Raw genomic sequence first — 15,734 nt, forward strand, 5'->3', positions numbered from 1 at the left:
AGAGGAACTGCAATTTTGGGTGATAATTCTCTGTGGGTTTGTCACTACAAATGATCTCTTTCACATTACACATAGTTATTTCATCCACTGTTGATTTAAAAAAATGTTGATTAGTGCAGCTTTAAGATAACGGTCATCTTTGCTAGCAGGTACAGCTACAGTCAAAGGGTCAATGTGCTATTTCTCCCCTGAATTTCTTCCCCTCCTTCAATGACAGTCTGTTCCCGGAGACTGTTAAAACAGGACGCATGATGTGAGCTCAAATGTCCGAGTTGATCCAAGCACTTATCCCTCACCACTCCCTACATGCCTGCCCCCTTACACACACACACACATCACCCTGCCAAGGTCTTGCAAGTGGGGTAAATAACAACAGGGCTTTGTCTCACTATGGTCCACTGTTTCAGTAGCCAAACATTTTAATGCACACACACAATACACACATATCCTACTTTGCACATGCATATGCAAGCAAATACACACAGGCACGCACACGAACAACACCACGCGCATGTTTTGGATTAATCTCTTGGGGATTTCAGAGGACCACCGACCACACATCCGCTTTTCACACATTCACTACCTAACATGGAATTTAAAGACTAGCTGTTATAGCCATGTGTTCAAGCAGTGATCTGATGATCCTATAAACATATGACCACCACTCACAGGAATATAACCTCTTTTGCATAGTCTCTATACTGTTTATACTGTTTTTTCCTCATTGTCTTGATACAATGTTTGAAAAATCAGAATGAGAAAGAAGCTAGGCTACTGTCTTTGAAAACTTTTTATTAGACGAACATGTACAGACCTAACAAATTGATATTTTCTATGAAAAATATAGGCAAGTGGTTGGAGTGTACAAAATGATAAGGAAAAACAATTCAATTAGTCTCAAGTGAATGTGGGAACATATTGTACTGTGGATAAAGCAGAAAGGGAACAAGACAGCTCACTATGTTGATGCTGTTGTTGCTGTCAGTTGCCTGTTTTTGGGACCCAGAAGACAAAATTTTGTCTTGATCCTCTTGTGCTCTTGAGTGAGTACTGTACGGAGACAATGCAGCCAACATTAAGATGTGTAAATACACCACAGTCCATATCTCCTTCAAGGGCAGTGGGCCAGTTTCAAGTTCGTCATGTACGGGCAAAAGACGGACTTTCTATTTGATGAACATGTTGACAAAAAGGTTTACTCCTGGTCCTTTTCCTCTCCATGGGTAATGATGTGAACCAGGTTATTGTAGTCCAGGTTCCCTGCCACATCTGGGGGGAAGGCAGCGAACATCTGCTCCATCTAACCACCAAAAAACAGATATTACCATCACTTTTATCAGAGCTTTAGCCCTTCACAAAGATAACACATAGCTAAGTGTGCATGAAAAGGTGTGATGATGAGCCACTGAGATTTTTTTTTTGTACGTAAATGTTTCTGACGTGGATGTAGACGTTCGTCACAATGACGTTTTTGGACTCACCCACACACACACAGCAATCTGAAATAATAATATTATGATAATTAGTGTAAAAGGACTACAATGTACCTCTTCAGGGGAGAAACGGTCTGCTTGTGTTGTTAGCATCTGTGTCACACTGAACAGGAAAAAGAGAAAAAAACACTGTATGAGATGATGAGGCCTGTGTTCACACCAGCAGGAAATGTGCAAGTCATAATGGCTTTACGTGTTGTACTGGGATGAATGATTGCAGTCATACTCAGATGCAGTCATAACCGGTGAGTGAAAGCTTATGTAACACATTGCAAATTGTCGTGGTGCGGGGAGTGGAGTGTGTTAAGCCGCTTACTAGTCCTTCCTCAGCACACCTTTCCCCTCAGGGTCAAAGACTTTAAACGCGTTGAGGATGGTCTCCTCTGGATCAGCACCTAGATACATTAAAACAGTCAGTACATTTCTCCAGACATATTTAAATCAATACTCTACTTCCGTGATTTGGGTTTAGCTTTTGTGATTAAATTTTCATCTTTAGTCTGTGTGTCCTTACCTTTCAGCTTCTCACCGAACATGGTGAGAAAGACGGTAAAATTGATTGGGCCAGGAGCCTCTTTGAGCATCTCATCAATCTCTTCCTGTTTCACATTGAGACGTCCTATGGCACCAAACATTCGACATGAACATACGACAAGTAGTTTAAGCAGACTCAGTTGCTGCACACAGAGAAATATGGACCTTGAGTGTTGTTGATCTACGATCTATTTTGCTTTATCTCATGATTACTTCTCAAAGACTATGGCCTTTTATCTGCTACCACACTGAAAGCAATAAAAACTAATCAACTCGCAGCATTTTGTAAGACTGAATGTCAACATACCTAGAGCAGCAAAAGTGTCCCTCAGATCATTCTTGTCGATGAAACCGTCTCTGTTCTGGTCCATGATAGTGAAGGCCTGAGGTCAGTGCACAAGAGAAGGTACAGTACACATAAATGAGTCTCTCTGCTTTGAAAAGTGATAGCTGCAAACAGATTGCAGCCACATGCTATCAGCATCTCTCACACACAGTTTTAGATTCTCTTTCTTTCCTTGAATATTTTGTGTGCCATCTTTGTAGGTGAACAGCGTTAAGTATTTATAACCTGCAAGCCCTCCGAGGTTTAGCCTGGCATCCAGGGCATGCCCACCAGTTTATCTGCAGCCTAATCACTGATGACACAGTCTGGATGTCTGAGCACCAGTGACCCTCATACCAGCATACCACAAGCCTCACTGCTGCCAAGCCAGGGGCAGGAAAATAGACAGGTGGACATACTACAACGATGAACAATGGAAGTGGAAAGACAGAGGAGGACATAGAGGGAAGAAGAAATAGAGACCTCTGTATGTGTTGCTGTGTATTTTTAAGACCGAAACGCTTGGATCATAATACTGGACACAGTAAGCTAACATGCATATTCATCCAACTTTTCCATAATTCTCATGTCATTCTCAGCCAAATGTAAATCAGTGAAATAAAACTCGGTTACGCAGCTTTCACCTCTTTAAATTCCTGGATCTGAGCCTGCTCAAACATGGAGAACACATTGGAGTTGGCTCCCTCTGCTGACCTCTTCTTGGCTTTCTTGGGGGCCTTTTGGCACAAAGAAAGGAGGAAAGATGAGGCAGACACATGCTAGTTAAGATAAAGCATGTTAGACAGCATAAATAAAAGGGCTTGTACAGCTTAATAACAGAAAATATTAATATATAATTTATAAAATGTGGAAAATTGCTTTTGGGCAATAACACAAGTGCATAAACTGCATAAAACCTGCAAAAATTAGACTATTTAAGCTATATGAAGGCAGTAACAATTTATCATTTCAGTATCATTTAGCAAGTCAAACACTGATTATTTTTTCTTGAAAAATATGCGATGTGTAATTTAGGATGCATTAAATGTAGCCTGTACATGGCAACACATTCAATGTCTGGTGAAAAGTTGGTAAAAATGAAACCCTTGCAATGATACTTTCCATCCAAATATGTTTTAATGTTTACTTGGAATTCATCTTATTATGCTAATCATTCATTACAGAAAATGTTGCATTTATATTGAGAAATATTAAATATCTATAGTTTTAAATGACATAAATATACAGATGAGAGTATTAAATTATTGCACTCATCTGTCCAAAATACAGTTAGCATCCATGAAGCCCAAAAATTCTATCCCATATCTGTCCTTGCACCATCAATCGGGGCGCAAACACACGCAACACACACACACACACACACACACACACACACACACACACACACACACACACACACACACACACACACACACACACACACACAGTGACTTACCATGGCTGAGCAGCTGGGAGGTCAGACCTACAATGATGCCAGTGAACAATGGGGAGATTGTGGGTAGCCTTTTGTAGCCCCAACACTCAGCTCTACTGGATGATATTTATAAACTATGTCCTCTTTAGGAAGTGACAGGTAAATGATGCTTCATACAGCACATACAGTATTGCATGCTCCCAAAAAACACACACCCCTCTGTAGTAGCCACTCACCCTGTGTTGTCAAGATTGACATTGGACAAAGAGATTGGAATAACTGGTTTAAAATATCAAGAGCAGACTGAAGGTTAAAGCACTTATCACTTTAAACTGCCCTCTGTCCACAGACCATTGTCTTGACTGTCTAAACTATAGACAGCCATTATATTAACTCAATGAAACTGATGTTATAAATCCAAGACAAAAGACTTAAAAATAATTAATACTGCTAGACTGCAGTCTATTTTTTTACTTTGTCTAAATGATAAGAAAATGGCATTATTGCCACCCAGGTTGACAGATGGAATAAAGTCACGCAGTCACAGAAATCAGGCAGTTTTCCTCCAGCTGACCAGTTGTTTGACCTTTGAACTACTTCCCAGAGCAGCCTATTAAAACTTTTTTGAACAGAATTTCAGAAATCTGATCAGACTCCATCTGAAAATTTGGGATTTTAAAACAGATAACTATACCATTCAAATTGAATTGGATGATCCAGTCCCATTGTAAATCAACATTAAATGCAGTCTGAACTGGACTTCTTTCCAAAAGTCCAAGGTAATGTTAAGGCTGGGTGGATGCTGAAAATGAGGACAAGTCTGCCCCCACCTAATGCATTAAATATAACTTAGACAATGTGATGTAACTGGTGTTGATGTAGGTGAAATACATTGTACATCTCTTTAAAATAGAGTAAAAACTTCAAAAGGATCATTGGATTAATGAATAAATGTTTTGGAAAATAAGAAATTGTTTTTTCTTTTCTCAATTGAAGATTGTATATATAGTATATACTGTACTTTGTATATAGTTCACAGGTTAACACATTTTACCAGTCCAACAGTCTATTTGAAAAACTGGATTACAAAGATCTTTATCTTTGACCCACAAATGTTGTGAAAACCTGAGCTGTCAAAGCCTGTCTTCAAGGACTGGAATTTTGAGCTTGAATTTACCTACTTTCACCAACGACACCTTTGTCAGCTTTTGATTTGATATGCCGATCTGTGTACCAATCATTTCTTGTCCTCACTGGATACAAGACGTGATGAGAGTGTGTGGAAATCACCAGCTCATTAAGTGTAATTCATTGACCTGTCAGGACCGTGTTACCACCAACCTTAGTCACATTTCTCACATGATTGGCGCCGGCTTACCTTTCCCTGATAATGTCATAGCACAGTATGGCACAGCATGCACAGTACACACTATTTATGAGACCTCATTTATTCTTGAGAGGTAAATGCACTTGCTGACACATTCATGCCAATGAAATGTCTGACTGGAAACTTTCTCACCTTAGTTGGCGTCTTCTCTACTGGAGCCTGTAGATGAAAAACGCTACCATGGCTCAAGTTGCTCATTCTGTCCATGAAACACATTAACACGGGGAAAACATTGATTCTTTCAATTCATAAAAGGGAAAATGAGATGACATGGACAAGGAAGGCATCAAAAGGATGTCTGTGGTCTAGTTTGCACACTATACTGGTGTTATCCTTAAAGAGCTCGTGAAACTAAGCTCAGTGTTGTCAACAGCAGAAGGTGCGACATACTCAAGTGTGACACTGCTGACACTGAACACGTCTTTACATTGTGCTATGCAAGTCGTCCAGTATCACTTGTCGCTCCCGGGTCAAGAAAAGTGACAGTCTGTGAAATGAGCTGAATGGGCCGGGGTTAAGAGGTGAGGCCTCGGGTGGGTGATCTAAAAAGAGAAGCGCTGAAAGCCCGCCTGCACTCCAGTCCACTCCCTGTCAAATAAAATGCTGTTGATGAACTAACAGCAGATGTCAGTGGTGTCATCTCACAGAGCAGTGTGTACAAAGAGGTCAGAATTAGAAGAGGTATTGTTAACAGTTAGAACCTTTGTTAACCTTCAAGCTCTTCTCAGTTTCTCATTCGAGCAGCCGCTGCATCTACCGTGACTGGAATGGCAGGCCATCGTCGCATTGGCTGAGCACTGGGATCAGACACCTATAAATAGACTAACCTCTTCTAACACAATGGACATGGACAAATGGTCATTTCACAGGCAGCCTGAGAGTGTAAGTGTTGAGTAGAAAAAGGAAGGGAAAAGAGCTTCACATTATAGAGTGAAGTAGGAAGAGTGTAATTGAAAGGTTCTGTGTCTGCAATTTATATCTAAACAACTGAATATCTGCTCATTGGCTCACAAGCACAACATAAGGAGGCAAAGCAGAAGTGAAAGACAATGGTTATAATATTTAATATTCTGTGACAAAATCTCTACAGGGAACGCTAATAAAACATTTGTTAGCAGACATCAATATCATATCCAGCGTTATAGCGTTATGATTCAGGATCATGTGAAATGAAATACAAATTCAAAAGAATATAAAAATAAAATAAAATAAGATGGGAAACCCATTGTATAGAGTCCTATGGAGACCAGTGGAAAACTTGTGCAATCTGTAGCATTGGGTGCTTTTTCTTGAATATTTCTGACCAATGAATCAGTTCCATCTTCTTGGCTTAAATACATTCAGGAAGTTTTTTACATCTAAAAAGAACCATAGTGGATTCATAAAGTTGAAGAAACATCTTCCTATTGAGCGCCCTACTGTTAACAGACACACTGGGCAAGTTCAAGTGTGGCATCTCATCTGTATATATTCTAAAAACCACAACAATATTCTATTTCCATACATCAAATTATGATGTATAGAAATAAAATCAGCTTTGTCAAGTGTAAGCACTTTGACAATGAGAGCCAAAATACATCTGGACGGATTTTAGTGCCTTTTAAGGTTGAACTGGCTGTTTAACTTGCCAAGTGTGCCTGAATAAAAGAAAAAGAGATTTAGTAATTAAAATCATATGAATTTACTGTGCAAATAGGTAATAGTTAAAAGAAAGCCGATTATTATTCACGTGCTTCGTTGTTAACTCGTGGAATAAAAATTTAACCCAAATGAGGAAGAAGCAGAAGACAACACTCTTTCATTTCAGATATACATATCCATGCCATTTACGAATCAGGAAAAAAACAAAGATTATTTTCATCTTCACCTTGAACAATTTTGGGTTATATACAATATAAGAGACATTGTACCAAAACAAATGCTCAAGTACTATGTTGTAAGCTTCAAACATGATTCCCCGTGATATAGTTCAGCACTGAGGTTTTGCCTTTGACAGATGGAAGTGCATACACGAGTTGGATCCAGATACAATCACTCACTTGATAAAGGATGTTTGGACATATTAAAATAATACTCATTGGACATTCAAGAGGACACGTAATCACTTTTTTCTTTAACAAAAATAGACGTGGCTTATCCAGCCTTGAAATTCCTTCTCAATATATATAAAATTATGTCTTGTCTATTTACAGTCAGATAGCATTCTGAAGGATTAGAAAGTCCTGCTGAGGATTGTGGGTAGTGCAGTTTTAGTGTCGACCTATCTGAGGGCAGACTATCTTCTGGTGTGTGGCTCTACAGGGCAGGGAAGGGTTCAATTATTTTAAATTTGATTAAAATTTGTTTGTGCTCCAGCCAAGTCCTGTCACTGAAACTAACCACAGTCTCGCCAGAAGACTGAGATTAGCAGAGAATGATTGTAATTAGCTGATAATGATTGTGTGTTGACAAGTCAACGCAGGGCTGGAGCTAGAAATGCTATTAGATGTACAATACTCATGCCTTGTTCTGTAGCTACTGTGGACAGAGCTGAGTGTGGAAAGGAGCCAGTTGTATTAATACTATTTTGAGTGAACCTCTGCCATTTTCACTAGTGACTGACTTTGTATGTAGGCATTGACTTGTAAGATAAAGTTGCTACGGCTGTGCTTATCTATCGTAGTCACTACTGTCTGGAATTAACTGAAACTAGCAAAACCCACAGAGTCAGGTCTAAAGTTGAGAACTCACATCACAGATTTTGTTGTTGAAAAAGAAATCAAATTACTAATTCCTTCTCCGAGTACGTCGCAAAAAACCCTGTCAAAAAGCTGTTAAATATGGCATTTTGTTGACCTTTATTGACTAGGGTCAGTTCAGTGAGAAAAACAACCTGATTCTAATGACATCTATTTATTTCTCTCATTCTCTCTCTGTTCTGACGGCTACAGTTGTTTTCCTCTGTGGGTTTGTCAGCTTAGATGTCAGGCAAAACTGATGTGTGGCAGTGTTTCATCATGAGTTGGTGACATTCTCGCTGGATCTCTGCTCCCTTCTTTCCCTTTCCAAAGATGAATTTCTGTGTCCATGCTGGGTATGTGGCTCTGCTGTCTCTCAAACTGATGATTGGTCCCATACCTGTAGGATAAAGTCAAAAACATAAAGTCAGGTTAATACATACATATGCATGGACCAGCAGTTAGATTGTTATAATAATTAGAAATATATTAATTGAAAATTGGAACCAAAACATAAAATAATATAACAACAAGAATAAGTCACTTTAATGTATCTTTGAGCTAAATGCTAACATCAGGACGCTCACATGCACACAGTGACAATGCTAACATGGTGATGTTTAGTAGGTAGTATTTACCAGGTTCGCCAGCTTAATTTAGCGTGTTAGCATGCTAACATTTGCTAATTAGCACTAACATAAAGCAGCTGAGGCTGATGAGAATGTCATTAGTTTTGCAGATATACAGTCATAAACCAAAGTATTAGACATACTGAAATTTTGACCTGATGATAGCGCTAGATAAAAAGTCAGGGTATTACCAAAGTTATTAAAATGTCTTCTAGAGACCTTGAATATCTGTAGCAAATTTCACAGCAATCCACCTAATAGTTATTGAGACATTTCACGCAAAACCAGAAATGTCAACCTGCTTGTGGTGCTGCAGGAAAAGTAAGGTGATCACCAAAGTCATCCGAATTCCTCCCCTAGGAACCATAAATATTTACCAAATTTCATGACAATCCATCCAATAATTGTCAAAACTGGTCACTAAAAACCAAAAATGTCAAACTGCTGGTAATGCTAGAGGAAAAGTCAGGGGATCACCATCAAGTCATTCAAATTTATCTTCTACGGACCATGAATGTCTTCACAAAATTTCATGACAATTCAACCAATAGTTTTACGAGTTATTTCAGTCTGGACCGAAGTGGTGGACCGACTGACTAGACTAGAGCCATGCTGCTAGCGTGGCTAAAAACTTGTTTTGTTACCATCATTGTAATTGAGTAGTAACAGTTCTGCATCAACTGCATACACACACTGTGGAGTAATAAACAGCAAAAATCAACAAAAGTGATTGACAAACCTTGTTAACAGGGTTTATGGGCGTGCGACCAGAGCCAGTATGAAGCCTTTGGCGCTCTTCGAATCGTGCAGGGGACCTCTCCCTACGAACGTCCATCATCCGGCCAGGAGAGCGGTCCATTCGAGGGTCTGCCATGGCCCTGCCAGGGGAGCGCTCTAACCTTGGGTCAGTCATGGCCCTGCCTGGAGACCCCACTATCCGACTCTCCAGCATCCTGCCAGGAGACTTCTCTCTCTCCAGTGGACGGCTGGGGGACTTGTCCCGTCGAAACTCTGTGCGAGCCTCTCGGTACCGGTGAGGTGTGCCGGGATCTCCGTGAACTAGGGGATTGGCCGCCAGCCTTTTAGAGATGTGCTCATTGTAGGAAGGAGGCCCACGCTTGTTAGGGCTGTTAGGGAGGAACCGAGGCATAAAGATGGGCAGGGAGCATTGGTCAAAGGAAATGGTATTTGGGTGTTTTGGGTCATGGGCTTTGCTTAGCACTGTCGGGTCAGTCAACAGATGTGGTGAGGAGGATGGACATATAATCAAGCTCATTTGATGACCTGTAGCGCACTGCTATTAGTTAGTTAGTTTATTTTTTATTTCTGTGTCATGCCAAACATCTGGCCCATGCACATGCAATTACAAGACACCACTATTTTACAAAACATACATCTGTCGGATTCATCCCGGCTATTCAGAATTAGAAGAGAGTGAACCCATCTACCCGATCTGGTTTTCTAAATGAGAACAGAGTCAGTGGCCAACAACAACAACTAAAGAGCAAAGCTTTGATTGGCCTGCAAAGCCAGTTTTTTCAAAATCAGCACCATGAGTAATAAAGGCTCAGTTGTTAGTGAGCTTCAAATTATAATAGACCAGTCTCAGGACGTAAAAGGAGGACATCTTTATTCAACAATTTCCTTTCTACATTTGATAGGAGGCATTTTAAAAAGTAATTTTAATTTCAAAAGACATATCTCAGGATTTGTTACAAATAAAAAATGAACTCTTCCTCCTGTAAAAAGCAAAATGAAGGTGTTACTCTCCTGTTTTTAACCAGGTTAACATAAAGGCCACAATTTAACCATCACCACCTGTGGATGCCAACCTGTGCCCAGCAGTGCCAGCTAGTCCCATTGACCCTTCAACAACACCAGTGTACATGGGATAAAGGAGTGTGGTGTGCTTGGAATGCTCCTACTCTATAGACTCTGCATAATAGGCAAGACCAAACCTCACCAAAAAATAAATTAATGAATAAGTCAGATGCTCAAGTAAACTGAGAAATGAATAATTAAATAAATAAAATGCACATATTTGTCTTATCTTTTACTTTCAACTCAAGATTAATTTTCCATCTGTAGGATTTAGCCTATTATTCTTTCAGCAGACTTCATTTCCACTCAGGAGGATTTTCCTCTAAGTGGTTATCTGTTTTATTTCCCTTCAATAGACAAATGAATGAAGTTATGGATTGGGGTTACAATTTATGTGTGCATTCTTTTAATTTATTCATTCATTTATTTATTTTAATGTATCTGAGCATTACATTTTTTTTTAATCTATTTGCCACATTAGGGTGTTCTCCACATACAGTACCATTACATAAAACAGGAAATGGAAGTCGAAGATATGATGACATCATGACTGGAGATGGGTATGGTTTGAAATTTTTCAATACTAGTGTCAATATAATAATTAAGTTTCGGTGCAGATGACTTTAAAGACAGTAAAAGTAAAGTTGAAAGCTTGTTGTGGATAAAAAATGTCACCAAACTAATTCCTAAAACAGATTATTCTGGGTATTAGTTAAGTGTAATTGTGTAAATTGGTTAATTAAGAAAATGGTAGAGAACAGACAGTGAGTGTGACCTGAAGCAGGTTTAACAAATAGTCCTCACCTGCGTCCGGAGCCGTTCCGCTGCAGGTCTCCTACACCCTCTTGGCTCTGGACCAGGTTGCCCTTGCAACAAATGACCCGCAGTTTGTTCTGGTAGGAAGAGGCCAGGTAGATGGCGCCAGATGAGATGGCTGGGCCAAGGTAGCGTGGGTTTGGGATATCCAGGTGTGCATATGAGTGGGGCCTGGTAAGAGATGAGAACATTAGACACGGTATACTTTAAAACAGCAGTGACTGAAATGGATGATTCTTGTCAAGGCATCTAATGAGCCCTGGCAGTAATGGGAAATTAACAATTCAATCCCTACAATATGCAATGATACTAAGAAAAGATTCATAAAATGATGATGATGCTTACTGGGAAAAAACTTTTGTGTAAACCCTACCTGATGCACTGGTACTGACAAAAGGAGCAGAAGGCAATCTTACCCCAGAGCAGCGTGTCCCAGAATTTCAATAACGTCCAGAGAGTTGAAGTAGGTCACAAACAGGTAGGGTTCTCTATAGGCTGAGATACCAAAAATCCACTTAACATCATATCATAAATCATATATTGACCATTAAAGAATAAAAGACATTTGGAAGTGACACGGAAGAAATTCTGATTTACACTAACCAAACGAGAGAGGCAGGCGGCTCCATTTGATGTCATCACTTCTACTCCTGCGGCCGTATGCATCCACAAACACACCAAACTCTGCAAGACCAATTTCAGGTATCATACAAAACTGCCTATTTGTAGATGTTAACAGAGATTCCTATGACGAACACTGTGAAGCTGTCAGATATAAATGGAATAAATAGAATAGAATAAATGGAGATTTTCTAGCTCAAACTGTCAAATTTTGGCTCCTTTACTGGTACATGTGTGGACATGCTCAACTGCATACACAACCGTACTGTACATGTGTGCCCACAAAGACAGAAAATAAATGTCTAACCATGGAAACAGAGCAGGTATTCGTCTTTCTGCGGAGCCGTGGTGACCTGGATGATGGAGATGGGGAAGCTGTGGGAGGACGCGGCGAAGACAGCTGAAGCTAGCGTCACGTCATTTTTATCCAGGAACTCTGTAGAAAAAGAAATCATATCAGTATCAGTCAGCTTGTTCAGGTGTGAATGTTGAAACTTCACAGCAATAGAGTCATAATTGAGTAGACTTGCTTAGAACACCATCTGGTTGACAGAAAATATTATTTTAAAAAGTAATATCAATACATACATTTGTGTGCTGATGCCTTCCATGAATAAATCACAATGGTGGGTGACCTACCTTCCAGCACATACTGCTTCATCTCAATCTCATAGAACTTGTTGGTGCCGATAATAATACTGTAGCCAGTGAAGTGGATGCAGCTGCAGGGCTCTGATGTCTCAATCTCCTGCAAACACAAACAAAAGTTCAACACTTCTTCAAACTTATTACTTCCTGAAGCAAAACAGAACACTACTACTATACTTTGCCACAAAACACTGCCTTTCCTACATGACATTATCATTTATCTGTCCATCTTAAAGGCCCACTCACCTTTCTGATGCAGAACTTGTTTAGGCTTTCATTATGTCGCAGAATTGTAATCTTATTGGGCATAGCAGCACAGATACAGGTCCCATTATCAATCTGTAAAGAAAGAACACGGCAATCAGGACGGCAGTAATCAGACAGCACACTGCTAGGCTATTGGTGTGATGTTCAGCTCATTAACTCTGACTAAATAATAGTCTAATTAGAAGGATCTTTCTCTGTATAAGTAACAACAACCTAACCCACCTTTCCAGAGGAGAAGAGATGGCATCCCTTGACTGTCTCAAAGATGAAGGGGTTGAGGTCAGGCTGAGCCGGGAGATGGGACTGCGACAAAGACTGTTTCACCTTCTTGATCTCCACCAGACACAAGGCCCTGTCCTCTCCTGGAAGACACAACAAACACACCACGTACAATCAGAAACACAAGCCATCTCCTGTTTACTTTCATTCATACACATGATTATTACCAAAAAATCATTTACTGACCAGTGATCATCAGCAGCTTATCAAGCTCCTTTAGGATCTGGATCTGGAAGACGGAGGCCAGCCCAGGGATGTGGGTCAAAGAGTTCTTTATGACGTTTAGAGCATACAAACCCTCCTCAGAGCCAACCAACACGATCTGAGGGAAAGGAGAAGGTAGATCATAAGAGCTTAACACATGAAACAAGCAGCAGAATGGTGGAGCAGTCAGAAAGACCGACTCCTCACACAACGCACTGAAGCACTACCAGCTCACTCATTTTAAGTTTCTTTCGAGGAGACTGAAACATAGCATAAACATTATGTTCCTGTTGATGGTACATGTTTTTGTCCTTGTACCTGGTCAGTGAGAGGCAGAGTGCAGTTGATGTCCAAACGGTCATCACCCTCCAGCTTCAGCAAAGAATTGCCCAGAAGCTTCTATAAAGACAAGAAGCAGAAAGACAGAGACATGGAGCAGAGGGAGGGGGCAGGTTAGGCAGATCTTATACAAATCAGTTGCTTTAGAGCAGTGGTTCTCAAACTTTTTCTGTCATGCCCCCCTTCAGAAGACGAAAAAAGTTCATGCTCCCCCACCACATGTAAATGGATTGAATTCTTATCAATCATTAACAAAAAGTGGGACAGCAACAAATAAAAAAAGAGCCCAGTTGAATGCGACTGAAATAAAAAAGATTCAGGTCAGCACTATAGTATCAGCAAACTCTAGCTTTTTTAAATTTCCCTATATAAATCATGTTCATTCAACTTAGTTCCACTCCATGTTTATCCTCTGGTCATCCAAGCCCGCCCCCTGCAGTGGCTCTATTCCCCCCTAGGGGGGCCTGCCGCCCAGTTTGAGAACCACTGCTTTAGAGCAAGAAAGGGTGACCCAGCAAGGATGACAGCCAGAGAGCCATAACCGTTCTACAAGATAGCCAAGTTTTGCCAATAGCCAATGCCAAAATGATACTATTTTCTTAAATTATATTATATTTTGCATAAAATATAAACATAATAAAGTATAAACATAATTTTCTTTCTTTAAATACCCCCCCAAAATATGTCAAACTTGTTTAATGCTGTCATAAACACATAACATAAACAGCTGTAAAAAGAACTTTGCCTAAATACAATACTATGTAAAAAAATACATTTAAAAAATCAGAATTTAAATATACAGATACATTTATTTAAATCAAAGAGCATCCAATCAAAGAGTAAGTAAACAAGACTAGGAATTGAAAAAGCATTTGATGCAAACTTTTACAACTTGACAGTTTTCGATACTCAGTGTTGCGGACACAATGCGGTTAGTATGTTTAAAGCTGTATAATTGTTTTCCGGATAGCCATAGAAACAATTACTTCATAGCAGCAACAGCAGTCGTGCAAAGTAGTTACAATTCATTAAAAAATATGGTTTAACACTGGCAGTGCCTTTTTTTTTATAACTTATCAGCGTTCAAAGCTTTATGGATGCTGTTCACCTCAGGCCATACAGTATGGATGACCATTTTATGCTAGACAGCTAATTATGATTAGTGGCAAGTGCTGCAGTGTGAAATTGGCCAATTGGGTTGAAAAAAGGTGGGACTAAAAATGCATACACTATGTGGGCAAAAGTATGCAGACACCAATACCCACATACTTTTGTGTTTTTTTGGTCTGTGGCTGTTTTTCTTGGATTTTGGCCCCTCAATTCCAGTTAGAGAAAACATTAATGCTACAGTATAGAATGATATTTTAGACAACAACAGGATTCAAACATTATGGCAACAGGTTGGAGAAGGCCTTTTGGATAACATTTATCCAGGCCATCACTTATTTTCACCGCTACCATCAGGTAAGCGATATTGTAGTATCGAGGCGCTTTAAAGACAGCTTATATACTGTGTATACTTTGTACATGTTGATTGGAGAGCAGCCAGGGCACACATTTTTTACTGTATGGAAATGCACTGGTGACATTTTAATGCATATGACAATACACTGAATCATTGAATCCTGTCACAACATGACAATACCCTTGTGCACAAAGCAAGGTCCATAATAAATGGTTTTCCCAGTTACTTGACAGACTTGCACAGAGCCCATTAATGACCATTTTTTGGAATAGGGAAATAGATGTTTTTTGTTGAGTTTTTGGAATTTTAACTTTTAAATGCAGATTTGAATAGCTAATACAATTAACAAGGCACGGGTAGCACTTTTTGGAGACGCTGCTGCTTCTAAAAACAACAATATACACACAAACACCAACAGCAGAAGCCTGCAGACTGAAGTTAAGCTCAGGTTGCTTAAGAAGTGTGTACATGTGTCTGTAATGTTTCAGTGTAGGGGGCTACAGCAGTGCATGGCTTTTGCAGAAGCATGCATGACATAGCATATGGCACCAGGCCACAGGTGCACAGCGGTGCTTATTCACATCCATGCACTATGTAAGTTTATGAGTGTATGGTATAATTGATGTGCATGTTTGACCACTGAATGCAGCTGTTTTTCAGAGGGAAGTTACTTCTGTGGAACATATTCAGTAACTCAGCCTGGGACTGTGTTGATCCGCACTGAACCGCATCAGTGTTGTATGCGTAGATGTGT

The 15,734-nt window shown here is 39.8% G+C and overlaps 2 protein-coding genes across 11 annotated transcripts in view; both read right to left on the minus strand.

The window, feature by feature from the left end:
- Positions 1-772: 772 nt before the first annotated feature.
- Positions 773-3,962, minus strand: myl2a (myosin, light chain 2a, regulatory, cardiac, slow). Its single transcript, XM_044181404.1, has 7 exons — positions 3,809-3,962; positions 2,997-3,089; positions 2,335-2,410; positions 2,008-2,112; positions 1,810-1,888; positions 1,548-1,596; positions 773-1,300 (listed from the first exon to the last, which is right to left on the minus strand). Exons 1-7 carry the CDS (start codon positions 3,809-3,811, stop codon positions 1,196-1,198), a joined length of 510 nt encoding a protein of 169 aa, XP_044037339.1. The 5' UTR covers positions 3,812-3,962; the 3' UTR covers positions 773-1,195.
- Positions 3,963-6,214: 2,252 nt separating this feature from the next.
- cita (citron rho-interacting serine/threonine kinase a) overlaps positions 6,215-15,734 on the minus strand; it is a 39,414-nt gene continuing 29,894 nt past the window's right edge. For 9 of the 10 annotated variants that reach the window (XM_044181416.1, XM_044181435.1, XM_044181479.1 and 6 more), the window contains 11 exons: positions 13,495-13,575; positions 13,159-13,294; positions 12,916-13,055; positions 12,673-12,765; positions 12,418-12,526; positions 12,086-12,214; positions 11,761-11,841; positions 11,574-11,652; positions 11,146-11,328; positions 9,260-9,647; positions 6,215-8,291 (listed from right to left, as the gene is read on the minus strand). In XM_044181416.1, the coding sequence (XP_044037351.1) occupies positions 8,268-8,291; positions 9,260-9,647; positions 11,146-11,328; positions 11,574-11,652; positions 11,761-11,841; positions 12,086-12,214; positions 12,418-12,526; positions 12,673-12,765; positions 12,916-13,055; positions 13,159-13,294; positions 13,495-13,575 (1,443 nt within the window). In that variant the 3' untranslated portion in view covers positions 6,215-8,267. Of the gene's footprint in view, positions 8,292-9,259; positions 9,648-10,133; positions 10,260-11,145; positions 11,329-11,573; positions 11,653-11,760; positions 11,842-12,085; positions 12,215-12,417; positions 12,527-12,672; positions 12,766-12,915; positions 13,056-13,158; positions 13,295-13,494; positions 13,576-15,734 lie in introns of those variants that run through there. The other variant, XM_044181488.1, reaches the window with a different exon arrangement.

This window comes from Siniperca chuatsi, linkage group LG2 (genome assembly GCF_020085105.1).
Source record: "Siniperca chuatsi isolate FFG_IHB_CAS linkage group LG2, ASM2008510v1, whole genome shotgun sequence".
NCBI lineage: Eukaryota > Metazoa > Chordata > Actinopteri > Centrarchiformes > Sinipercidae > Siniperca > Siniperca chuatsi.

Bases quoted from the DNA above. Each gene is read 5' to 3' on its own strand.
- myl2a (XM_044181404.1), bottom strand. The intron at 2,411-2,996 runs GTGAAAGCTGCG...CACTGACCTCAG, and splicing joins AGATCCAGGAATTTAAAGAG to GCCTTCACTATCATGGACCA. The intron at 2,113-2,334 runs GTATGTTGACAT...TTGGTGCCATAG, and splicing joins GGACACTTTTGCTGCTCTAG to GACGTCTCAATGTGAAACAG.